This window comes from Callorhinus ursinus, unplaced genomic scaffold (assembly GCF_003265705.2).
Source record: "Callorhinus ursinus isolate GAN/ISIS: 27379988/994484 unplaced genomic scaffold, GSC_fseal_2.0 scaffold6, whole genome shotgun sequence".
NCBI lineage: Eukaryota > Metazoa > Chordata > Mammalia > Carnivora > Otariidae > Callorhinus > Callorhinus ursinus.
This window is the reverse complement of record NW_027397068.1, coordinates 80307875-80333625: the sequence shown is the minus strand read 5'-3', so window position 1 is coordinate 80333625 and position 25751 is coordinate 80307875. Positions and strand designations below refer to the sequence as shown.

Genomic DNA, 25751 nt, shown 5'->3' with positions numbered 1-25751 from the left:
GCTCGCGCAGGACTCGGGGGGTCGGGCCGAGGGAGGCCGCGTCAAGCAGGTGCGGCCGCAACAGCGACGGGCCGCAGGCCGACTCCCTTCTTGGCGGCGCCGACCTCAAGCGGGGGCTCTTTGTGAGGTTGGCGAAGGCTGGCGCCAGGCAGGGGTCGTGACGCGCTGGTCTTCGGGCTGGTGACGGCGGTGGCGCCAGCCGGGGGTGTCCGCTTGCCCCCGGGACTCCCCCGCCGACCTGGGCCCACCGCCCGCTTCCTTTCCTGGGAAAGCGGACTGGCCCGCGGTGCAAAGGAGAGGCTATGGCAGAGCGAGACCTCTGGCTCTGCTTTAAGTAACAGAGAGGACATGTCTTTTACAACTACGGTGTCCTGCTGCCGGCGGGGTCTTGTGCTTCCCTAACACGTCATGGTACCGAGGTGAGGGCTTGTCTGCAGGGTCAGCCTGCCTAGTCTGGCTAACAGAAAGAGGGTAGTCGCTCGCTCGCTCGCTCTCTTGTAATTAAAACAGCTAAATATAAAGAGTAGTGTTACCTTTAAAAATATTTAATCATTTAGGAAGGGACTTCAACAAACAGAAATGACTGTGCCTGATTTGGTGCCGTTCCCACTCCCACACCTTTGCTACCAGCCTTGCTCATTTTATCCTAGCTCTAGCCTCAGGGTAGCTAGAATTAAGACTTTCCCCTGTTCTGGGTCATGTGGAGAATTTTATGTTTTCTTTTGCTACAAAGTAAACCATCAAGGATACTTTAATTATGATCCCACTTATCTTCTGTGACGAGCTTATCCTCTCGTGAGCGTCTTTTTGAGGTGGCAAGCACTCCCACAGCCTTTCAGTGCTGGACCTGTGCCCACAGGGCTTCCAGCTTTTTTGGCTTCCAAGATTCCCATTAGCTACAAGCCATTACTTACTACAACATTTTATTCACCCGAGGCCTTGTGCTGGACCCAGCCCAGCTTAAATTGGGCTCAGTTTGATCCAGGACCCATCCAGTTTTTAAGCTGGACCCAGTAACCACCAGCAGTTCCCACTGTGGAATCTGGGCAGAGTGGGGAGAGGATGTGGGTAGGGATTCCAACCAAATGGGCAACTGTGGAAATCCAGTGAGAGCAGGAGGAGCTCAGCACAAAGAGAGCCGAGCTCAGAGCTGAGAGGAGCTCACCCAGGGCCCCCGGAAACAGGGACAGAGAGAACTCGAAGTGCTTGCAGGGTACCAGGCCTGTGTTTCTCCCCATCCCTGAAGCTGCCAGAGATCGCTTCATATTCCATCACTGCTGCTAAATCTGTTAGATCACAAAAACTCAACTGAATAAATTTAAAGATCAAATTGGCTATTTAGTGATGCATGAGTCAGGCAGCATCCCCGTCTAGCAGTAGAAAGGAGCTTTGCTGAGCTGCAGGAAAGGAAAGGCTTTTAATGCTGGAAAGGGTGTGAGAACGACATTGTTAGACAATGTGTTGTTTTAGGCAAGGTCGCCTTCCTCAGGGAATGGAAGGGGTCTGTGGGCCAGACTGTCACACTGGTGCTAACCAGCTAATTACAAACTGAGTGTAAAAAGTTACATTCCTGGGGATTGAGACTGCAGTTAGATTAGATACTAAGTTTTGGTCCTGCTGACATGGGGTTTAGCACAGTGACTGCATTTTGGTCTTGCTGTCTTTAACACTTCAGATATGTATTGAATACTTACCACGTATTCTCACTAGGATACACTAATGAGAAAATAGACACATTTTTTCCTTTCCCAGAGCTAGGCATTAATCAGTTATATACTTTTATGTGTGTGTGTGTGTGTGTGTCTATATACACTTGACCTTTGCACAACATGAGGGTTTGGTGTGCCCCGGTCCCCCATACAGTGGAAAATCTGTGTATAACGTTTGACTCCCTGAAACCTTAACTACTGATAGCTTACTGTTGAGGAGAAGCCTTACCCATAACATAAACCAGTTGACTGACACATATTTTGTGTGTTATGTGTACCGTGTACTGTATTCTTACAATAAGATCAGTTAGAGAAATGATAAAGAAAATATATTTACAGCACTGTACTGTATTGGTTGAAAAAATATGTGTGTAAGTGGACCTGCACAATTCACACCTGTGTTGTCGAGGGATGAGCAAATTCAAGGAATGAGCTGGGTCACAGGAGGACAATGAATATGGGGCCAGGCACATGGGATGGGGATGTGGTGTAGGGTGAGCTCCAACAGCTGGGCTGGGCCACGAGTTTGGTCTTTGTCTTCAGAAAGATGGGCAGCTGTTGGCAGCATCTAAGCAGGACATTGCATTCATACCTTGTAGTTCAGTCATTCCTTGATTGTGGGTCCAGAAGGAGCTCTTTAGGGAACTAAATTCCCCTCAGGCTGCTTAGGGACAAGTAACAAGGACTGGCCTGGGAACAGGTGCGTCTCAGAGAGAACAATTCCTGTAACCCAGCGGCCAGCGCCCTATGGGGTAATGGAGCCCAGACAGTGAAGGTGGTACCCCATGTGCAGTGCATATGGCATGAAAATGCCCAGCTACAAACCTGTGAAACCACCCGGGTTGGGAATTGGTCTTGAGTAAATGCAGGTGATCACCCCACAGGTCTGAGAGCACGTGGTGTCAGCACCCCAGAGCCCTGTGGACCTCTAGTCATCACTCCCTGCCTCCTTCCCAAAGGTGTTTGAGTCCAGCTCTGCTCGCTGGTAGACCAATACTGAGCACACACTATTGTATGTATCCTGTTATGAATATACCCCTCTTTCCCCAGGCTGCTGTACGTGGACAGTTGGGCTGTTTCCAATTTTAGAATCACGAATAGTGCTGCTTTGAGCATTCTGATAAATGTTCTGTGTTACGTGTTTCTTGGTTCATGTGTTCATGGTTCGGTGTGTGCTCAGCAGAGAATTCCCTCTAGGTCTGTTTTTCTGAGTGGTTGCTCCAACTTACATTACTCCTCCCATAGGTTTTGGAAGCTCATCCATACTCAGTGTTCTTTTCTTAGTGTTTTTGATTTTAACCATTCTGATGGGTGTATGGGTTTCACTTTTCATTTCAGTTTGCAATTCTCTGGTAAATAATGAGGATAAGCATCTTCTCCAGTTAATTGGCCATTTGGAGATCTTTCATGAAGTGCCTTTTGCATATTTTTCTGTTGGTTTGTCTGTCTTAAGATTTGTATGAATTCTTTGTACATTCTGGATGTGTTTGTTGGCTTTATGTGTTGCTCATCTTTCCTGCTTTGTGGCTTGCATTTTCACTCACTAAATGGTGTCTTTTGAAGAATATAAGTTTTGTATTTGTGGATATTTTTAATGATATTGTGGATGTATTTTATTAAAGTTTCTGTCCTCAAACATCTAAATGCTAGTATATACTTAGACAAACATGGATTTTTTTTTTTTTTCGTGGTATCTATTCCTTTTCTGGCAATAATACTTTGATTTCCTTGGGTGGCCACTCTTTTCCCTCTCCTGGCCAGGCCTCAGGGGTCACAGTTCCATGACACATGGGGCTCACTTGTCAACACAGTTTTATCCTTTTGATGACATGGTAAGTTCAAGGATGAGAAGTGGCCCAAACTGGCCCAAACTCATAGAGAATGTTCAGGGTTTGATAGGAAGAGGTGGTCACTCTTCCCAGTGCACCAGAGCATGAGAGAGTGGTGGTGGGAGCTGCTGGCCAGCAAATGGCAACAGAAAGGAGAAACCAGAGCCAAGATCCAGACAGTCACAGCTGAAAGATGGAGAGACCAGGCCTGGTTGGCTCAGGCTGCTGCATGAAGCCCTGCACACACCTTCCAGTTAAAGGCCTGCCCCTCCAGAGACACCCCTTTCTTTAAGGCCCATCAGGCTGAGCTTTCTCTCATTGAAAGAAAGGCTGAAAAGGCTCTTACTGATCTGCAGAGTAAATTGTCATAATGTCTACACTGTTCCACTGAATGTAAGGACTGTCATTGCATTTTATATTCTAATCAGTGCATTTTGGACATCCTTGAAGAAATGCATTTTGGGAAATGTACAATGATTTGCTTGTTTTAAGTTTATAGGATGAAAATTTATGTATCAAAGAATATGTACTTTTTAAAGTATTTTGATATACGTTACCAAATAGTCAAAGCTTATGCTTTGGGAAATAATACCAAAAACAATTAAATTTCAGATGCCTTACAGGTTATAAAGTACTATTAACAATTTAAAAACAAAAACCAGAGAAAAATCTGCAAAAATAGCGGAAAGAACTAACATCCTCAATATTTAGGTTATCTAGTTGTCCCTGATCAATTAGAACAATGTGTTTCACATAGCTGAAGGTCATATTCCTTCCTCCTCTACCCCAGTTATGCTTCAGTTCTGTCCAGGGATTCCTGTGTCGGCAGGGATTTCCAGCAGCCTGTGGGTGGAAGTCATTTGGGATGCCCTGCAGCTGAAAGCTCTAAGGGTAACTTACCTGTCCCCAGGTAACGGCCAGCAGGACAGCACACGTTTCCTGCAGGGGGTTAGATGTCCTCTGTCTGCGGGCAGCTCTGGGCGCGGTCAGCAGCACTTGCCAAGCCATTTCGAGCAGCAGTGAGTGGCTGAGCAGGCGGCTCATGCAAAGCTGTTTAATTGTGAAGCCACTGGCCCCACACAGGTTCCCTGCACTGCTGCTGCTTTCTTAGGTGGGTGGAGCTGTGAAGACACCTGTGGCCCCTCTCTGAGTATGCGGTGGCAGAGGTGCCCATTGCTGCCAGATTGAAATGTGCATTTTCCTAAATAGCTTTGTTCAGCAACCTTCAATAGCCCTCCAGTTATGAACTGAGCTTAAGTGGAAGCCCTTCTGTTTGGTCCGTTGCTGAGCACTGCAGGCTGTCCCCACTGGAGGACTTTTCTCCCTCTTCTAACCTCATCCCATCTCTGCTGGTCAGTGTCACCTGGTCTCCTTCTGTCTGACCACCCCTTTCCCTCTGAAGCCAGCATGTGAACATGGTTGGGTCATCTGAGTCCACTCGACCAGCATGGTGACCAGATAGTTAAACCCTTTGCTCATGACTGTGTCAGCAAATTCTGTGGATGAGCTTTTCAGGTGTAAGTGCCTGGAGTGAGGCGTGAGGCAGAGCAGAATCAGGATGACTTGAGGGCTACATGTATAGAAAGAGATAACATGGGTGAGGTCATTAACTGTGAAGTGGGACAGAAGTCTGAAGCAGTTGTTATTTTTGTCAATGTTTCATTCATTTATGCTTTTGTAAGATGGAGTCAGTGATTATATAACCTGAGGTAATTGATTTTAATGACACAATGTTGTGAAACAGTTGAACAAACCCAAGGTAAGCAATAGGAGAGCTAGATTAATACTGTCCTTTACCACCAATTTGCTTGGAAAATTTGGAAAATGATTTTGTACCTCAGAGTCATCGATACTAGTAATCAATGTCAGGAATAACTTTCTGTTCACTCCTCAGTGCTGGTGCTGGGCTCGCCATCACGGACCCCAGCACAGACCGCCTCTGGGAGGTGCTGTTCTGTCCGTTTGCCAGCCGTGGAACCACAGTCCGCAGCTCTGAGCAAGGCGTGTTGAGTAGGAAGAGGGGCCGTGAACCGAGGTCTGTTGAATCTGAAAGCCCGTGGATTGAGTGAGCAGTCGTGTGCGTGCGCGTGTGCGTGTGTGTGTGCGTGCACGTGGAGCCGTCAGGACTTTGAGTAATGTCTTCTCCCTTATCTTGGGAGTGGGGAGGGCGAGGTGGGTGGGTGTGATGTACTTTGTATGTGCTCGTGCTCTCGTCATGTCGGTATTAAATGTCCCCTCATAGTTGTTTTCCACACACTGTGCGTTCAGACTGGAGATGGGAGACCCACAAGGGAATCTCTGCACTGATGCTGGTGTCGGGGACCTGGTCACAGAAAAGTGCCTGGTAGCATCGAAGGGGCCTGCGTGCCGTGTCCAGCTTGCCTGTAGCGATCAGTACTGCGCTTTCCCTTTAGACGGGAATGCACTTTGCGTGTGGAACACGGACGACCCTTCTTACCAGGTATTGTGAAGTTCTGTGTGTTTTTCGTTAGGTCAAATGACACAGAGAGCCTTGCAGTTCTCTGCCCATTTCTCGGATGCTGTTTGGGTGATACTGCCCCCTGGGGATTCCAGTACCGACTACAGGAGAAACAAACGCTGTGCTAATGTCGCAGTTTTAGAAAATAAACTGCCTGGAATCACTTTATTAAAAAAAAGTTCTTCTTCAATTAGAGTAGAAGCCAGAAAAGATTCATGTTAACATAATCAAGAGAAGTCCAATTTTTGTAGATTTTAAATATAACACATTTAAGGAAGTTTATTACATTTATTGCAGAATCTTTTACATCAAACTGACAGTTTTAAAGACATCATTAGTTTTCATTCAGAAGTTATTTCATGACTAGTATAATTATCTGAATGCTCTTCAAAACAGGTTTCGTTGTACAAAATGAAAAAAGTAAATTCTATCAGCATTTTTAGTGTTGGGATCATTTTTATCTTTATTTTGGGCTTCAGGAGTTTAGGGCCAGTGATGACAGCACATGGAGCCAATCTGGGTTTGCCTGAAAGTTTCCTTTAATTTCGATGTTACTGGCGCTCACTTCACTAGTAGTGGGAGCTGTTCATCATCGTTAAAGAGAAATCTATAGTTAGATTTTTCCCCATTGAGTTACGAGAGGTTTTACTATGTTTCTTCAACACAACTTAACACCGATGAATGGGCTCTTGCATTCCGATGTCCAGCTTGATCTCTCTCGCTTTTTCAGTGAAGTGTGAGATACTTAGAAAAATGTGTCCCAGACATTGAGTGCCATCATTTGATTATGATGAAGTGAACACAGCTGGGTACCTGTCTTCTGGGCTCTGCTGTGTCTCAGCCTGTCTTCCCTTCCCTCCTCCCCAAAGCTGACACAGCCTCAACTCCTGGCGCCATATGCTAGTGTTGGCTAGCGTTGCTCGTGCTTGGACTTTGTCTGAGTGGGGTTGTGCCTGATGCCGGTTTCTTTGACTCACCATGATGTCTGCGGGGTTCATCCACATGGTTCATTTTCATCCCTGCACAATGTCCCATTGCATGGACAGACCACACTTAACCCTCTCTATTCTTGGTGGAGATTTGTTTTGTTTCCATATTTTGACTGCTGTAGGCATTCCTTTGTATGTTTTTTGGTACACGTGTGTGTACAACTGCTGAGTCATAGGGAATGTGTATATTCAGACTGGTAGATAATGCCGAGAAGATTTCCAAAGTGGTTGTAATGATCTGTACTTCTTCAAAGGCTGTGTAAGAGTCCCACTTGATCCGCATCCTCACCTGTACTTGGTTCTTTTAGTCTGAGGCCTTCTGGTGTGTGCAGGGGTGCTTGTTTGTGATGTGCAATTCTCTGCTGATTAGTGAGGTTTAACCCCTGTTTACAAATTTATTGGCCATTTGGACCTTCTCTTTTGTGATATGTGTTCAATCTTGTGCTATTTTTTTCTGACAGATTATCTGTCTCTATGGATGTGAAGGAGTTCTTTACGTATTCTAAATAAGAGCTTTCATTAGTTTGCATTTTCTGGAGTTTGATGCCAATGGAATCAGTCAGTGCTTACTCTTTGTGTCTGTTTGGCTTCTTTCACTCAGAACACTTATTTTCAAAGTTATTTGCATTGTTCATGCATCAATGGTGTATTCTTTTTCAATACCGAGTAGTATCCCATTGTGTGAATGTACTATAATTTGTGTATCCATTTTCCTGTTGGTGAACATTCAGGTTATTTTCACTTTTGACTACTGTAGATAAAATGCTATGAGTATTTGTGTATCTTTGTTTTATAAATGTCAGTCAGGTCACATTGCTTGATAGTGTTCTTCAAATCTTCCATTCATGGCCCCATGTTCTGTCAGTTATTGAGAGACACATATTGGAATCTGTGACTCTGCATGTGAATTTGCCTATTTCTCCTCCATCAGTTTTGCTCCATGTATTTTGAAACTCCATTATTAAGCACATAAGTGTTTGGTATCTTTATGTTCTGTTGGTGAATTGACTCTGTGAATGTTACAAGGTAACATTTCTTTATCCCTGGTAATATTTCTTGCTCTGAAATTTTGGCTACATTTTTCTTTTTAGGGGCTACTTTTTACCTTTTTTTAAAATTTTAAGACTTTATTATTCTTTTATTTTTCTTTTTTAAAGATTACTTATTTATTTATTTGGAGAGAGAGCAGAATGAGCAAGAGACAACATGAGTCAAGTGGGGAGGGGCAGAGGCAGAGGGAGAAGCAGGCTCCCCACTGAGCAGGGAGCCTGATGCAGGGCTCCATCCCAGGACCCTGAGCTGGAGGCAGACGCTTCACTGACTGAGCCACCCAGGCACCCTAAAACTTCATTAATTCTGTAAAAGCAGTTTTAGGTTCGCAGCAAAATTGAGGGGATGGTACTGAGATTTCCTGTATGCCCCCTGTGCTCCTGCGACACACAGCCTCCTCCACCCAACACCCTGCACCACAGTCGTGCATTTGTTGCAGCTGATGAGTCCGCACTGACACGTCGTCGTCGCCCAGAGTTCACAGGTCCCTCAGGGTCACTCCTGGTGTGCGTTCTGTGGGTTTAGACAAATGTAGAATGACAGCTGTCCACTATTACCACATCATTCCGAGAGTTTTCACTGCCCTAAAATCCTGTGCTCTTCCCCCTTAACCCCCCCCCAGTCCCAACCCCGGCAACAGCTGACCTTTCACTGTCCCCACAGCTCTGCCTTTTCCACGGGGTCGTGTAGGTGGGATCCCACACAGGAGGGATCACATGTGGATGGGATCACTTAGTGATATGCTTGGAAGGTTCCTCTATGTCTTTTCATGTTTGATGGCTCATTTCTTTGTAACACTGAATAATATCCCATTGTCTGGATGCAGTAAGTTTATCTATTGACCTACTGCTTCCAAGTTTTGGCAATTATGAATAAAATTGCCATAAACTTGCATGTGCAGGTTTTTGAGTGGACATACATTTTCAGCTCCTTTGGGTAAATACTGAGGAGCATGATTGCTGGATCATATGTTAAAAGAATATTTATTTTTGTAAGAAACTGCCAAACTGCACCATTTTGTATTCCCATCAGCCGTGAATGAGAGTTCCTGCTGCTCCACATCCATGTCGGCATTTGGACTTGTCAATGTTCTAGATTTTGTCACTCTAGTAGGTGTGCAGTGGTATCATTGTTGTCTTCATCTGTATTTCCTTGATGACCAGTGATGTGGAGTTTGCTCACCTGTCATCTTATATCTTCTGTAGTGAGGTGTCTGTGATGGTCTCTGGCTCCTTTTTTAACTTGGCTATTTTCTTATTGCTGCCCTTTAAGAGTTCTTTGTTTATTTTTGGAAATAGTCCTCTATCAGATGTCTTATGCAAATACCTTCTCCCAATCTGTGGTTTGTCTCCTCATTCTCTTGATGGTGTCTTTGATGGAACAGAAGTTTTTAATTTTAATGGAAATCCAGGCTATCAATTCTTACTTTCATGGATCATGCCTTTGGTGTCTTATCTGAAAAGTTATCCCCAAACTTAAGTCATATAGGTTTTCTCCCGTGTTATTTTTTAAGGGGTTTATAGTTTTCTCCATTGTATCACCTTTGTTCCTTAGTCAAAGTTCATTTGACTGTTTTGGGCTCTGTCTTCTCTCCCATTGATCTGTTTGTTCTTTCTTTTGCCATTACTGTACAATCTTGATTAGTGTAGCTTCATAATAAGTCTTGGAGGCAGGTAGTGTCAGTCTTCCAACTTTGTTGTTGTTCTTTAGTATTGTGTGGCCATTCTGGGTCTTTTGCCTCTGTATACATTTTAAAATTAGTTTGTGGATTTTGACTGGGATTGGATTAAATCTATAGACCGAGTTGGGAAGAACTGACATCTTGACAATATTGAGTCTTTCTATCCATGAACATGGGATATCTCTCCATTCATTTACTTTTATTTCTTTCAACACTTTTATTTTTCCTCATAGAGATCTTATATAATTTTTTTTTGAGAGAGAAAGTGAGCATGTGTGAGTGGGGGGTGCAGAGGGAGAGGGAGAGAGAGGATCTTAAGCAGACTCCATGCCTAGCATGGAGCCCAACACAGGGCTCAATCTCACGACCGTGATCTGAGCCAAAATTGAGTCAGGCACTTAACCGACTGAGCCACCCAGGCACCTCAGAGATCTTATACAATTTTGTTAGATTTGTACCTAAGCGTTTCATTTGTTTGAGTGCTAATGTAAATGGTATTGTGTTTTTAATTTCAAAATCCACTTATTTATTGCTGGTATATAGGAAAGAAGTGGAATTTTGCATATTAACTTTGTATCCTGCAACCTTGCTATAATTGCTTAGTTTCAGGAGTTTTTTGCCAGTTCTTTTGGATTTTCTGAAATCCAAAAGAATTTTTAGATGATCATGTCACCCATGCACAAAGACAGTTTTATTTCTATTTTCTCAGTCACTATGCCTTCTTTTCCTTTTATTGTGTTATTATGTTAGCTAAGATTCCCAGTGTCATGTTGACAAGGTGTGGTGAGAGGGGACGTTCTCGTCCTTGTCTTGTTTCTAATCTCGGTGGGAAAGCTTGTCGTTTCTCACCACTTCATACATTAGCTCTTGGTATTTTGTAGATACTCTTTATTAGGTTGAGGAAATTCCCCTCATTCCTAGTATACCGATAGTTTTTAACATGAATTGCTATTGGATTTTGTCAAATGCTTTCTTCTACTTTTTTTGGTAAATGAACTGTACTGTGAGGCAGCTACTATTTCTATTTATTTGTTTATTTGTTTATTAGAGAGAATGCAAGCACATGTGATTGGGGGGGGAGCAGAGGGGGAGGGAGAGAGAGAATCTTAAGCAGGCTCTAGGCCCAGCACGGAGCCTGACAGGACTCAATCTCATGATTCTGAGATCATGACCCGAACCAAAATCGAGTTGGATGCTTCACTGACTGAGCCACCCAGGCACCCCAACATTTTTTGATATTTTCATGTGATTTTTCTTCTTTAGCCTATTGATGTGATGGATTAACTGATTTTCAAATGTTCAACCAGCCTTGCAATACTTGGAATAAATCTCCAAATTCTACTTGGTCCTGATGTATACTTTTTTAATACATTGTATGGTTTGATTTGCTGATATTTTGAATATTTTGTTCAGTTTTGCATCTATGTTCATGAGAGATATTGGTTTTTAATTTTCTTTTCTTGTGATGTCTTTGTCTGGTTTTGATATTAGGGTAATCCTGGTCTTATTGAATGAGTAAGGAAATATTTCCTCTGCTTCTTCTGAAAATAGTGTTTCCCTCTGTTTTCTTTCTTCAGTCTTCTGAAAGAGATTTTAGAGAATTAGTAAAATCTCTTCCTTAAATATTGAGCAGTGGGTCCATTGTGGCCTGGTGCTTTCTGTTTTGGAAGGTTATTAATTATTGATTTTTTTATACCCCTATTTAACTTTTTGAACATATGGAATAGAATTATAATGATGGTTTTAATGTCCTTATCCATTAATTCTGCAATCTGGATCAGTTCTGGTTTGGTTTCAAGGCCATCTGGATGATCTGTGGGTGGGTGTTTTCCATGGTTATATATTTCTCTTGGTTTTTGACTGAATGGTCTTGACTCCTTGAATGATTGACTGCTGGACATTATGTATGAAAAAATGCACAAATAATTTGGGGCTCTGGATGATCTTAACTTCTTGCAGAGAGAATTTATGCTTGCTTCTGATAGCTGGCTGGCTGAGGGCACTGGCAATCCCAGGTCACTCTAATCCAATTGGGGATTATGAGAACTCAAAGGTGGGCTTGTGAGCACTCTTCTGTTGCCCATTCATCTTCCCTCCTTGGGCCTGGCCCTTCGGGTCACTACTCTAGGCCTGGGCATTTGGTAACATGCCCTTCCCTCCCACCTTAGTAGGTGGTATGCCTTTTTTAAAGCAGAAATTTATTAAAATTCATTTGTAGTGTTTTAAAGGAAAAAAAAATGCATGGAGTCCTCAACCTTAAGGCTCTATTCTCAGAAGTACTTTGTCAGGCAGTGGAATTCTTTGCCCTTTTCCCAATAAGATAGTTCTGTTTGTGCCTGAAAATGATGCATTTAATTACACCATTTTTGTGCTCCCAGTCCCATAAGTATCTCAGGTTTCTTCTGCCTTTGCTGGAATTGTCAGAAAGCTGCCATTCAACCGGAGTCTTCATGGGTGAATGGCCTCCCATGTTGGGTCCCTTCTCTGTTTCCTTCTTCTCTGTTCTTAATTCTTTGCTGCTTTCATTGCTCTCTGATGTCTTAAAAGTGTATCTGTATGTTCTTGGCAATTCTTTCCCTGTTTTCTTGTCGTTCTCATCAGGAGCTTGGTGCAGATGAACTGGCCGCCATGACCATAGACAGAGCTCTCGTTGTTCTCGTGTTTGAGTGATGGCTCTTACGTCAAAGTGCCTGCTGTCTGCTGACTGTCAGCCCGAAAGTGCCTCACTCAACACAGCGCAGACAAACTATGTTCTTTCCTGATTCCATTCCCCCTTTCTTATGCCACCATTCACCTAGGGTTTCAACCTGGAACACTGATTATCTTTGCTTCCGTCCCTTCCCCCATCTCTCAATGCCCACTGGTCACAGAGTCTTTGGTTCTCTGTCTCCTCCCATCTGCATCCGTGCTGCCCTCATTCAGGCCTTTACTGTACTTGCTTTGGGATGTTTGGCCCCTCTGTGTCCCCACTGTGGTCCTCTTCTGTACTTGCAGCAGCGTTATAAGTCTGAAGATGAGTTCGGTCATAGATTCTTCCGCTTGTACCTTCTCTGCTGGCTCCCTGTTTCCTAGAGCACTATCAGAACTCCATACACAGCGCCCAGCCCTCCTGTAACTTCACTGTGTTCCTTGCCTGCACCAGCAGCCTCTGACATGTGCCTTGTCTCCCAATGACCCGAATGCACCCCTCCTCTTGGGGATTCCTCGTCATTGCCTTACCCTTCAATGTCCAGCACAGCCGTTGTTCTTCTGGCATGTAGCAGGATGCAATACATATTTGCTTAATTAATAACTAATGAGTCAGTGGAAGAGTGAGGTGACCTGCATCATTTACTAGTGTGATTCTTAAGGTTGGGTGACCATGAAATTGTTCACTTGAGAGAATAACGAGTAGTACGTTAACAGGAATTTTAATAAATGAATTATAAATGAATATATGAAATAAATGTATTTGAAAAATTCAATCCATTTGATTTCTTAGGTTTGAGATTATGCTGTTATGCTTTTTTATTCTTTGAGTGTTATCTGTAGTTCATGATAGTTTTGTTTCTGTTAACTCTTCAGCCTCTGACCCTAAGAGGACACCATGAGCCAATTACTGCTGTGGCATTTGGAAATGCAGTGAGTCCACCTCTCATCTGTTCTGCATCACGAGATTATGTTATAATGTGGACCCTAGATGAATGCAGACAGAAAGCACTTCAAGGTAAATGAACAGTTAAAATATATTTAAGAAAATGTACAAAGGGAATAACTCACCCTTAAATAGACTTGGTTACATAAGGGGGCTTGGGAGAATTTTTCACTCCTTTAACTTTAAACCAGATAGATGTCCAAGCTGGATGTTCTTTGGGGGAAGGATACCTTATATTCACATCTACTGACCTTTGCTATGTGTGAAGCTGATATGATAGGCTCATTAGTTTTAATCTTATGTGTTTTGTCATTTTGAAACCTGTGATTTTTGTGGAACTCTGGAAACATGTAGGCAAGTGGAAATATTCTTTCCTTACAGACAGTGAGGGGAGGCAAACATGCATCAGACAGGCAAGCAAGTGGTTATGAGTTGTGAGGAGCACAGTAGAGAAGGCAGGCGAGGGGTCGACAGAGGATGTGGGCAGGACGCACTCCTGTGCTGTCATCTCTGGGGAGGTGACTTGTGAGCTGGAGGATGAGGAGGAGCTGGGTGGAAGGGCTGGTGCTGGACAGTGGCACTGTGCTGGGTGTGTGCATGGGCCGTCTGTATCAAGAACTCAACCTGTCAGCCAAGCTGAGAAGGAGTCCACAGGTTAGGAGCATGGTGATGTTAGATGTTTTATCAGATGAAGGTGAGAAGTGAGGTGAGGACCACATTAAGGAGTTTGAGCTTTGTGTAACTGGTTACGCTGAGAATCCGTAGGATTGCTCCAGAAAACGGGTGTGAAGGGATCTTAGGCAGCAGCATATGGAATAGTTTACACCTCATCTCATTTAACTGGTAGTTGAGTGCCCAGCGTCAGTGTGTGAGGACAGCACACACACAGAGATGGACACACGTGCACATATGCATCCCACACATGCACAGCACACACGTGCACAGAACACACGTACACATGCACAGCACACACGTACACATGCACAGCACACAGATGCACAGCACACACGTGCACAGAACACACGTACACTTGCACAGCACACACGCACAACACACATGTACACATGCACAGCACACACATGCACAGCACACATGTACACATGCACAGCACACATGTGCACAGCACACACGTACACAACACACGTGCACAGAACATATGTGCACACGCACACACATGCATATCACACATGCACGGCACACATGTACACGTGCAAGCATAGACGTACACGTGCACAGCACACATGTACACGTGCACAGCAACACATGCACAGCACACACTTACACGTGTGCAGCACACACGTGCGCAGCACACACGCACATCTGTATGCATCTAGCAACGTATGTGTGTAGTATATGCACTTGTGTGTGTATAGTGTGCACACATGCACTACAGACATGCTTGCGTGTATACAGTACGTGTGTACACGTGCACGGAGTGTGCACGTGCACACACATGAACACAGGTACACACACACGTACGTATGTACAGTAAACCACATGTTCGTTTTCTGCTCCCTGCGAAGAAGGTCTTTGTAAATAAGCAGGCTTCCCTGTGGGAAGGGGCTGCAACCTTGAGGACTCATGTGGACTTGGATACATGTGGTCTCATCCATGGGCGGGTTGAAGCTGGCCCCAAGGCACAGTCTGGCGCCCTTATGGAGCTCAGCGTTCTGTGCCACAGCTCTCCTGTGCCCCAGAGCTCCCGCAGTGGGACTACAGAAGGCTCCAGGGAAGCCGCAGGGGCCTGGCCGGATGTAGCACTGCCGGGCTTGGTTTCCGTGCCCTTGGTGGGCAGGTGTGCTGGATTATAGCACCTTCGTGTCCAATATGATTGTGTTTGCACTTGGACTGGAAAATGGACTGTGACCCGGGGCTGTCGTTGGTCACTTGTCCCCAGTCTCCTTTGCTGGCTCCATGTCATTCTCCCACCTCTTCACACTGGGATATGGGCTTGTCTTCTTTCCTCTCAAAAAACACTCCTTTGGTGATGACACAAGGCTCTGACAGCTGCCACGTCTGGTCTCACGTGTGAACTGTGCCTGGACATCTCCACGCAGAGGTCTGACCGCACTGCAGGTTTACCTGTCCTGGTCGCGTCTCCCCCACCTGCCTCCCACCTCCCCACAGCGGCTCAGGTCAGAAACCATAGCACTGTGCTTCAGGCTCCCTCCACACCTCCACATTCAACTGACCCCAGGTCCTGTCTGCTTTCCCTGCAAAACGGAACCAAACTCTGGACGCTCCTCACACCGGTCTTCACGGCTGCCTGTAGTCCAGGCCGCGGGGTCACTCAGCGGGCTTATTGCATTGGCTCCTCCTGCTCACCTTGCCCGGTGCTCTGCTTTCGACTCAACAGCCAGGGGTCCCTGGAAAATTGGAGTTTGAGTATGCTACCCTTCTGCCCAAAACCCTCCAGGGCCTTCCTGCCTCATGCAGACGAGAGACTGACAAAGCTACGGGACCCCCAGCCAAAGCCCCAGGCCCAAGGAACAGCCCAGGCCTAGTCCTGCCCCTGGGCCTTTGCATCTGCTGCTCCATCTCAGGATGACAGTAGATTCTGCCACATCCTTCAGGGTCTACTTAAGTGTCTCCATTGCTGTGGGCCCTTCTGACCACCACCCTGGACCCCGGTCCCTTTTTGTGCTTTGCTTTTTCTTACGTTGTTCACTTCCTTCTAGCATTGTACGTAACTTGTTTACTTATTCTGTTTATTGGTGTCTAAATGCCCCCACCCCCTACCCCAGGTAAGCTTTCCACAAAGGCAGGACTTTGTCTCTTTGTTCACTGATCTGTCCCGGGTGCCTAGGGAGATGCCTGGGGTAACACAGGTGCTTGGTGAATACTCATGCAATAAGACCATGGGATTTTAGCCAAGATAGAACTCCAGTGATATGTGCACATCTCCCCTTCTGTAGTTTGAGGTCTCACTGGTGACACGGCCTTGCTGGACAGGGCCCAACCACAATGGCGCTGAGTCCTGCTGCATGGTGGTGGGTTGGTTGAGGGATCCTGCTTGAGGCTGCGGGTTGGCTCATGTTGTCACCTTGGACCTGCAGGTCTGCCTGGAGACATCCTCATAGGGGTAGAGAGGCCCCAGAGGCTCAGATGGGTACCCTGTGCCTTCTGCCTGTCTGACATGAGCCCGAGCAGCTCACTGGCCTGGTCACGGAGGAGGAAGGATTGGGACTGTGGGCGATTCTGTATGACCCCCACGTGTATGCACATGCAGCCTTCCCAGAGACCCATTATCTGTGACGACACTGAGTCATTTTCTGATGGATGATCCCTGCGTTCCACATAACTTCCAGAAGAACCATTTATACTTGATGTCTCGAGGAGCCAAAGTCACATCCAATCTCATTGTTGTTCTGCATGTGGTTTAGAGGAGAGAGCTACATTATCAGTGCCTCCCCGTGGCTTGTTGCAGAGTTATGCTAAGGTTGTTGACTCCTGTTCATAATCTGACACTAACACTGAAACTCCGTCTAGGGTTGACTCCTCGAGGGGTTGTCATGGGCACCCTCCTGGGAAAGGTGCTGTGTTTGAGGTTGAGCCCAGATGACCTTGCGGTTGCTGTGTGTGCTGGAAAGAAAATATTTATGCTGGATACTGAGGTAAGGTTCAGTGCCTGCCCATTAGCAGTTGAGTGGGGCCCCGCCTGCCTCTCATCAACAGTACTTTTAACTGGGCAGTGAAGGAAGACATATCTTTATCTCGCACTTAGAAAGCCGCCTGAATCAGATAGTGCTATTTCATGTCAATCATGACACCAGTCCATGAAATCAGGCCATCAGGATGCTAAGCAAGTGTGTTCGGTCAACATTTATTTCTCTGATTTCTCCTCCTTTGGTGATCTCTCCAAGCCCTCCCAGCACAGTGCTTTTGTTTCTCTCTTTTTTCTAAGCTTGCTTTCCGTCAAGAACTGTACTTTTCTCACTTCTCTCTTAACTGGAGTTGGTTTAAGTATATGCGTCTCCTCTTCCAGGCTCTGTGACTTCTAAATCTCGCATCTGACTAGGAAACGGGAGCCCGTTAGGCTCAGCCAGGCATAAGAGAGCAGAAGTGGGGCTGGGGGTGTGAGGGAGGCCTCCTGTTTGCTCAGAATCCATGTTCTGCTTGAGACTTATTTTGGAGACAAATCATACAAGGCCTGGCCTTGGCTTCTATTTGCCAAGTGAATGCAGTTAACAAAGCTATTTGCCTATGAGGAATTTTCTGCCATATCTACTTAGGAAAAATCTGGGTTAGGGACAGTGTTAGGCATAATATCTTAATTGAGGATTAATTGATGGTGGGCTTACTGTGTGCTAGGCAGTTTGGGGCAGAGTATACATTTCTGTGTTCATGCAATTTTTGGCCAAATTGTGCAACTGAGGCTCACACATAACAAAATGTTAACGTTGTAAGTGAAGTCACAGATGCTGGGAAATGTCCTAGGATTCAGTGATTCCGTGAAGGCACCCACCACATGTAGCAAAGCTCACCAGCCTCATGTTGGGGGAAGGAACACAGATGAGCCAGGAGGACACCAAGCACTGTCAGCACCAGAAGGAAGATGAGGTGTCCCAGAAAGAGAAGATGATGGACCCGAGTCAGGTTAGGCCTCAACCACGCAGACGGGACATGAGGTGGCAGTTGTTTGTTCCAGACTGTGTATGGCTGGCCTGTTATTCTTCGCACATTTCGTAGCAGGCTTGTGAGATTTACCGAGGGAAAGTAGCCGGACATGCGTGGGCTGACATGCGTGGGCTGCCAGCGCGGACGTGAAGTATTGTAGTGCTTTCAACAGAACACTAGGTAGTGACCAGTTGATGAACTTTGCTCTAGAGACTTTAAATGAATACAGAACACTTAAACTAATGTAACACATGACCATAAATGCTGAAAGGAAACAAGGTGTTTTCCAGGATACAATGTTATTAAGAGACAAGGACTATTTCATATTACAAACATTGGAGGGAGTAGAAACGTGCATTTCCTAACATCCAACCTGGAGAGTATCCCTGTCCTTGTGCACATTATGACCCCACCTTTTATTTTTAATCTTCTGGTGATAAGAGACATAAGCTAGCTTGTCAAGGGTTTCAGGTTACATTACTGGAAGTCTTCCGGGGTTAAGCGCTTACTCCTTAGTTAAGTTGCTGTGTGGATACAGATATGTATATGTTTCCTGCATGTGTACGAGGGGCTATTTATCTTGTCTGACCGGATGCCGCAGGGTTGAAGAGCAGGCCTGATCCCAGTTGCCTGGAGTCCCACAGGGACATCTGCTGGGGTGACCAGTCACTGCATCTCTGCTGTGTGATTCTGACTCATGACACTGTCTTCTGGGGCTTCCTGGCTCTAGAGTAGGTTTCATGGGTTTTGGAGGAAGGATAGCTCATTAGTAGTAGGAACACACTGTCCTGTTTGATCTTAGGATGCTCTGCCCACCCCTGCAGAGCTGTTCTGGGCAGTCCTGCGGCAAAGAGTGGCCTCAGAGCTGCACACAGGGTGTGGACGGGAAGATGGGAGTGCCTCGTGTGTGGCGCTGCTCAGGGCCGGCGTCAGGTCGCTCTGTCTCTAGAACTGCCATGCACATGGCCCTGGGCAGCTTCTGCCCCCTCTCAGCTCAGCCATCTGAATTTTAACTTCTAGGTTTAGACACAGGTGGTTTCACATTTGGAGAAGGGAGTTATATAAAGAGTTACCAGAACATTCAGTATTGATCTTCCTTCACAAATTTTCCCAGAGCCAGTCTACACGAGCTGAGCTGGAGGGTCACCGGGGCGCCGTGACCGCAGCTGAGTTCTGTCTGTGGCAAACACACCTCCTCATCTCAGTGTCTGAAGACAGAAGCTTTAAGGTAAGGGCGTGGGTATTGGGGTGCTTTCGGTGCTTTTCAGAGGAATGTGGACACAGTTGAGCAGGCGTTTCTGGTCAGTGGTCACCTCATACGTGTGACTTTATTTCAACACACTTCTGTCCTGAACTTGGCTGGAGGTGTCAGCTGGGCGTGTCCCAACATTCCTAGGTGGGCTTGGGTCAGCTGCGGGACCCTCCTCCTCAAGTCCAGGGCCTTGGGGAGCTAGAACATTAATTTACTCCACAGTGTTTCTGGGGGGCCCAGAACAGAAGAACCATTTTCCAATATTAATGAGCTTAGGAAGAAACTAATTTATTTATTTATTTATTTTAAGATTTTTTTTTTTTTAATTTATTTATTTGATAGAGAGATAGAATGCACAAGTAGGCAGAGTGGCAGGCAGAGGGAAAGGGAGAAGCAGGCTCTCTGCTGAGCAGGGAGCCCGATGCGGGGCTCGATCCCAGGACCCTGGGATCATGACCTGAGCCGAAGGCAGACACTTAACCAACTGAGCCACCCAGGCGCGCCCCAAGAAGAAACTAATTTAAAATGTCAGCTCCGTTCCCATCCAGCTCCCAGTCAGCTAGCATTAGGATTTTTATCCTATTGACCAAGTGAGGACTTGTGCAGCGTAATTGGAAGAAGAGTTGCGGGTGGTTTACACCCTCTTGCAGGGTGGGAGAGGAGAGAGACTGGAAGACTTCCTCGGTCATCTGGAAATGTCTGCTTCTTCCCTTGCTCGGGCCCAGCCCCAGCCCCTCCAGCTGCTGTGGACAGATGAGCTGAGCCTGGATGGAAGTGAGGGTGCCCCTCATCTCTTGGGGATTTTGAGATGGGAGCTGAGTTTGGAAAGTGCCAGAGCGTGTCTGGAAATAGGCCCTCGCCCTTGGCAGTAGACGGCAGTGACCGTGGCCGCACACCTCCCCTGGGCAGTGTCGATTGGTGCTGGGGATGTCTGCAGCCCTGGCTTGGGTCTTCCAAACCCATAGATCTTTACTTCTGGAAATGCTAGCTTTTCCCCATATGAGTCCGAAATCTTTTATTGTGTTTCTACAGTTTTATTATTTATATACCTATTTTATTATTTTGTCCTTTAGGTAACCATTCACATGAATTAATTTGTAACCAAGTTAGAAGTATTAGTTCAAGCTACATCAGGAATGTAGATCAGAAAAAAATTTATGTCTCTTCTAAAGAAACGTGTCTTTCCAAAGGTTTGGGATCATCATATGGGATCATTAATCTACAGCTCATCAGTGTTAACAGGTAACTTTAAAAACTTGTATGTCTGTTTTGTCGGTGGGCTTCGTGGAGTCAAATTCTCTCAGTGTGTGTTTTTAAGCTGGAATTGTCCCATTCAAGGGGGTCTGAGGGTCTCCCTCCCATCCACACCTTTAAGGATTCACTTAACAGGTACATTTCTTGAAGTTTTTAACTTACAATTAAGCATATGCTTGCAGTCTGAAAAGCATACTGGTGGGCTGGAAGAAACGTGTTGCCCCCCTCTGCTGTCCCCAGGAACAGGTGCAGAGCCAGGCCTCTGCAGGGCACATCTGCCTCGTGGATCAGAGGCTGTGCTTAGGCAGGAAGTTCTGTACCACCCTGAGCTCTCAGCGCCTGTACCCTTTGCTCAAACTGTGTGTCTGGCCGTGAGTCCCTACAACAGGTCACGTAGGTCTCCACACACCTCCTGGCCGGTGTTCCCATGCTCCTGGTGCACATCCTTCTGCACAGGGAGCCCCTTTTCTTGGGATGACTCACACAGAAATACAGCTTTGCGAATATGCAGGGGCCTTGTGACCTTGAGCAGATACGGTCGTACTTCTCTGAGATTCAGCCGTTCTTCCTGACATCACTCATCCATGTGCTGAGTAGGGTGTTTTATCAACTTGAAGACATTCGTCAATCTCAGGGACAAACCACATTTCTTGGAATTACCTTGTAATTATTTTCCTGAAATTAACTTGTGGAATTATTATTTGACTGTCAAGAAAACAATTACTAACTTGATTTTGATGTCATTTATAGTTTATTTAGGACATGCAGTGTCTTTAAATGTCCATTTATCTTAATTTTCCTTCTGAATTCTTGATAGTTTAGATTCAGAATAACTTTTAAATGACATTCTAGGCAACATTTTAAACAGTAGGCATCATTTAATTGCTGTTTTCCAGACTAATCCCATAAATGTGTTACTTCTGTTGCAAGTGTAATAGTTATTGGGTGGTAGTGCTTTTTACAGTGTGGGTGATGGAGCTGCTGGGCCTTGATGGTGCCGCGTGGACTGTGCCAGTCAGGCTCCCACCTCCACGGGGAGCTGCCCCCAGGCTATTTATGTGGGACAGCTTCGCTACCTTCCCATGCACACAGGTTCTCAGAATGTGTACGCACTTACGGTTTGTATTTCCTGGTGAAGAAATTATTTCAGGATAGTTCAGACTTGACTAAAAAAAGATATTGTAAGTAAAACTCGGATACTTTTCAGTTTAAGTATTTACAGATAGATATTTGTGTATTCTGTTTATAGCCTCCCCTCTCCTGAGTCTCCTCATCGATGCAGAGAGCCGGCAGCTGGTGACGGGATGCGCAAACGGCCAGGTGAGAGAAGCACAGACTTCAGTTCCAGGTCCAAGCACCATCATGACTATGTGAACGCCTGCAGAGAGATCTCTGCTCCAACACTTCCTTGTATTCTTTCTGATTGGAAGAAACTGTCGACCCCGGTAGTCAAGCCATTCCTTTTGGGGCCTGGGCATTGGGGTGGGGCTCACACTCACACGCGCCCGCCCACAGCCATCAGAAGAGCCCGCTTTATACAGTTTGAAAAATTTGAAGATACTTGATTTTTTTTTCAAAACTTACTTTTTTTAGGTGAGCAATTCAGGTGTATTCACAAAGCATGGATACTGTTCTCTTCTTAAAAAGTTGCTGTTGAGATAATTTGGGCAAGACACCCTATTAGGAAATAATGCAGTTCTCGCTCCCGTGTGAGTGTCCTTTGCCTTCACACGGAACACCTCGCCTCTAGCCCTTCGGGTCACCCCACGTGTGCGGGGTCCCCCCACACTGGGCAGCCTGCAGCGCGCCAGCCGGGTGCCCTACGGTTGCACCCAGTTCTGACACTGTCTGCCTGGAGCCCCCACAGGCGAGGGGCCGACGCCCAGGAGACGGCATCCCCTTCACACGCCGACAACAGCAGTGGGTCTGCGGGTCCCCCAGGCTCTGTGCAGCCCAACTGCAGACCGCAGGGGCCCACGTCCCCTGTTCGGGTTCGACGGATTTGCTAGAGCGACCTGCAGACCTCAGGGAAATGCTTATTTACCAGTTTACCGGTCTGTTTTTAGGAAGATCTATTTATTCATTTGAGAGAAGGCGAGAGCGAGCACGAGCGGGAGGGGCAGAGGCAGAGGGAGAGAGAATCCCAAGCGGACTCCCGCCGAAGGGGCTGAGCTGGGAGCCCACCGTGGGGCTTGGCCTGAAGACCCTGAGATCACAACCTGAGCTGAAACCAAGAGTGGGATGCTTCACTGACCGAGCCACCCAGGTGCCCCCAGTTGACCAATCTGTTAAAGGACGTGAGAAAGGACACAGACGAGCACCAGATGGAGAGGCACATATGGCGAGGTTGGGGAGGGTCGCCCTCCCGGTGTGGACGGTGGACGTGTTCACCAACCTGGGAGCTGGGTTTTCATGGAGGCCTCAGTATGTAGGCATGATTAGTGAAACCATTGGCCATTGGTGATTGAACCCAACCTCCAGCCCCCACCCCTCCCTGGAGGTCAGGGGGTGGGACAGAAAGTTCAGAGCCTCTAATCAGTGATTGGTTCTCCTGGCAACCTGCCCCCACCCTTAGGGCCTTTCCAAAAGTCACCTCATTAACACAACAAAAGACACCTTTGTCACTCTTAGGAAGTTCCCAGGGTTTTAAGAGGTCTGTGCTGGAAACAGGGACGAAGTCCAAAGACATGTATTTATTGTTATAAATCACAATATCACAGATGTATTTTTGGAAGAAATTTTATTTTTCTTTTTGACAAAGGTGGCTGCTATTACTGTGTGTTTTTGCCCGGTGATGTGCCCGATGTATTTGCAGCTGTGGGTTCGTGGTGTCGGGTTCAGAGAGACTGGCCTGGACCAGTGGGGATCAGAGCACATGCCCTCTTGGGCAGTGGTTTATAAGCCAGAGGGCGTGTCTGCACCTGGTGTCAGCGGTCTGAATCGATGTGGTGCCGGGAAGGGGAAGGGAGAGGTCAGACCGGCAGAGGAAGGGTCTGAGCAGGCTCTCAGGCTGCACGGGGCTTGTCTCGGGCACCACACCCACCCTTCTCCTTGGGCTTGTACCACGTGTTCACCTGTGCCCTGTGATGGCCGACTTGAGGTCTGTGCCTTGTTGGCTTTTCCAGCTTTGGATCTTCAGTTTGGTTGAAGGACATGATTATCGTTGTGTGACACGGGTTGACCTAAAGAAGAAGAGCAAGAGTTTCTTCAGGAGGGTTGAGTCCAGGCTGTGCAGCCTGCCAGGTAACATCACGCAGACCGTCCCACGGGGCCCCTGCCCACGGGGCTCCTGAGCAGCCTGCCAGGGTCCTGTGTTAGGTGAGCTGAAGAGAGCTCAGGGCAAGGACAGTTGTTACTGGGAGAAGTCTAGCATCTGACCTCAGACGTGCACCAGCGCCAGGGGGCTCTTGTGAGGGAGGGTGGGGTGGAGTGGCAGTGAGGCTCATCCTGTGTGCCGGGGGTGAGGTCCGCTGATGAGGAGAGCATGTGCCCCCCCAGCCCAGGGCAGCCGCTTCCCCGCTTCTGATGGCTGTCCTGTGCCGAGGCCCCGGCCCACCTGGGCCGGCCCCCATCTCTGCTGGAGTCCTCTCTGTCCCCACAGTAGCTTCCGCGTGGCCACGCCTCTCTTCCTCCCAGTTGCTCTAGTATGTACACCGCATCACAAAAGGAGCGGATGCTCTGCAGGAAAGGGGGGTTACTTCTTACTCTCTTGTGGGCATGTGCCATCCGTGAACTTTCCTGTTACAGCAGATGTCTTTCCCCTACTGCCCTCAAGCTTCTCATCACTGTTCTTCCTTTTGGCTTAGTTTGTGTCTTTTTTTTCATAGATGGCTTTAAGCTATTTCTGTTGAAAGAAGGTCAGAAATTACCTTTATCCAATATATCTGTTTTCTTCCTAATGCTTTAAATCTTGGCTTTCATTATTTCTTGTGTAAGTGCCGTTTATTAGGAAATGAACCTGATCCTGCTTTAGGAACAGAGTTAAAGTCTAGGTGTGCTTGGAACTCCACCTTTCTTCCTGACAGGCCTCATGTATGGGGACTACTCTGCATTTATAACCTTGTTCTTTTTTTTTAAATTATTTTTTTAAATTTATTTGACAGAGACACAGCGAGAGAGGGGGCACAAGCAGGGGGAGTGGCAGAGGGAGAAGCAGGCTTCCTGCTGAGCAGGGAGCCCGATGTGGGGCTCAGTCCCAGGACCCTGGGATCATGACCTGAGCCGAAGGCAGATGCTTAACGACTGAGCCACCCAGGCGCCCCTATAATCTTGTTTTTTATTGCGTGTAAGCCTGGCTATTTTCCTTGACTCATGATCCGATCCAAGTTACTCTAGCCCACATGTATTTCCTACAATATACCGTGCTGCCAACTGTCTGCCTTTAACTCTCCGGACCATTTTAATCCCATAGCTCAGATTATCAATAATTCTCTTCCTAGAAGAGGGTCAGTGTGTCTGCACAGATGGCTTGGAGAAAGGAGAGGAGGTTGAAGCAAGCCTCCCTGTCCTGGGGCTGGGGCCATGTGATCTGTCCCTCGTTCTCCCTGCCGAGTGTGGTTGGTGAGTATGATGAACTTGTCCAACACCATTGAGGAAATCCTCTTAAGTTAGGTTCACTTTTTAAGAATGATTAAAGTAAAGCCAATGTATTTTTGTCTGTTTAAGTAATAATAACTGTTAAGTGTTTTTAGGATTGCGTATTCGGTAAACCTGGTCAATTACTTTTAAGTCTGTTTGATAAAAGAAATGAAATTGTTTTTAATTTTGCTCACCAAAGTCTAGGCAGATCTTGACTCTGTAATAAGGTAAAGGGGGATGTAATCATAACTCATTCTAATACTCCCCCATCTGTGCCCTACATCAGACATTTCAGATGTACTATGATGGCTTTAGCTACTGAGTACAGAAAGCTCTAGGGACAACGAGGGAGGAGCCTCTGGTCTCCCTGGATGCGGAGGGGATGGGAAGGGGAAGGGGAGCGGCTGTGCTGTGGGCCAGGTCTCTGCACAGGTGCCCTGCTGGGTCTGCCCCTCGACACAGGCTGCGCGGGAACAGCCGTCTGAGATGACCTGTGCTGGAGCTCCTTGAGGATCGGCCCGGGCTTCCTCCCCTGGGGTGCAGTTGTTTGGCTGACTTGGGAATGGCTGTGGGAGCATGAGGGCCCGAGGATGAGCCCAGGAAGTCAGGGTGGTCAGAGGCCTCAGGGGACCGAGAGGAAGGTGGGAGAGAGGGCGCGGAGAGCTGTTCAGAGTCCCAG

The 25751-nt window shown here is 46.7% G+C and overlaps 1 protein-coding gene across 1 annotated transcript in view; it reads left to right on the top strand.

Moving 5' to 3' along the window:
* Positions 1-146: 146 nt before the first annotated feature.
* WDR27 (WD repeat domain 27) overlaps positions 147-25751 on the top strand; it is a 126491-nt gene continuing 100886 nt past the window's right edge. Inside the window, exons 1-10 of the mRNA XM_073894263.1 lie at positions 147-419; positions 5433-5573; positions 5807-5999; positions 13302-13443; positions 16861-16985; positions 19103-19216; positions 20431-20482; positions 21744-21814; positions 23620-23737; positions 24934-25054. Coding sequence (XP_073750364.1) covers positions 409-419; positions 5433-5573; positions 5807-5999; positions 13302-13443; positions 16861-16985; positions 19103-19216; positions 20431-20482; positions 21744-21814; positions 23620-23737; positions 24934-25054 — 1088 coding nt within the window. The 5' untranslated portion in view covers positions 147-408. The remainder of the gene's footprint in view (positions 420-5432; positions 5574-5806; positions 6000-13301; positions 13444-16860; positions 16986-19102; positions 19217-20430; positions 20483-21743; positions 21815-23619; positions 23738-24933; positions 25055-25751) is intronic.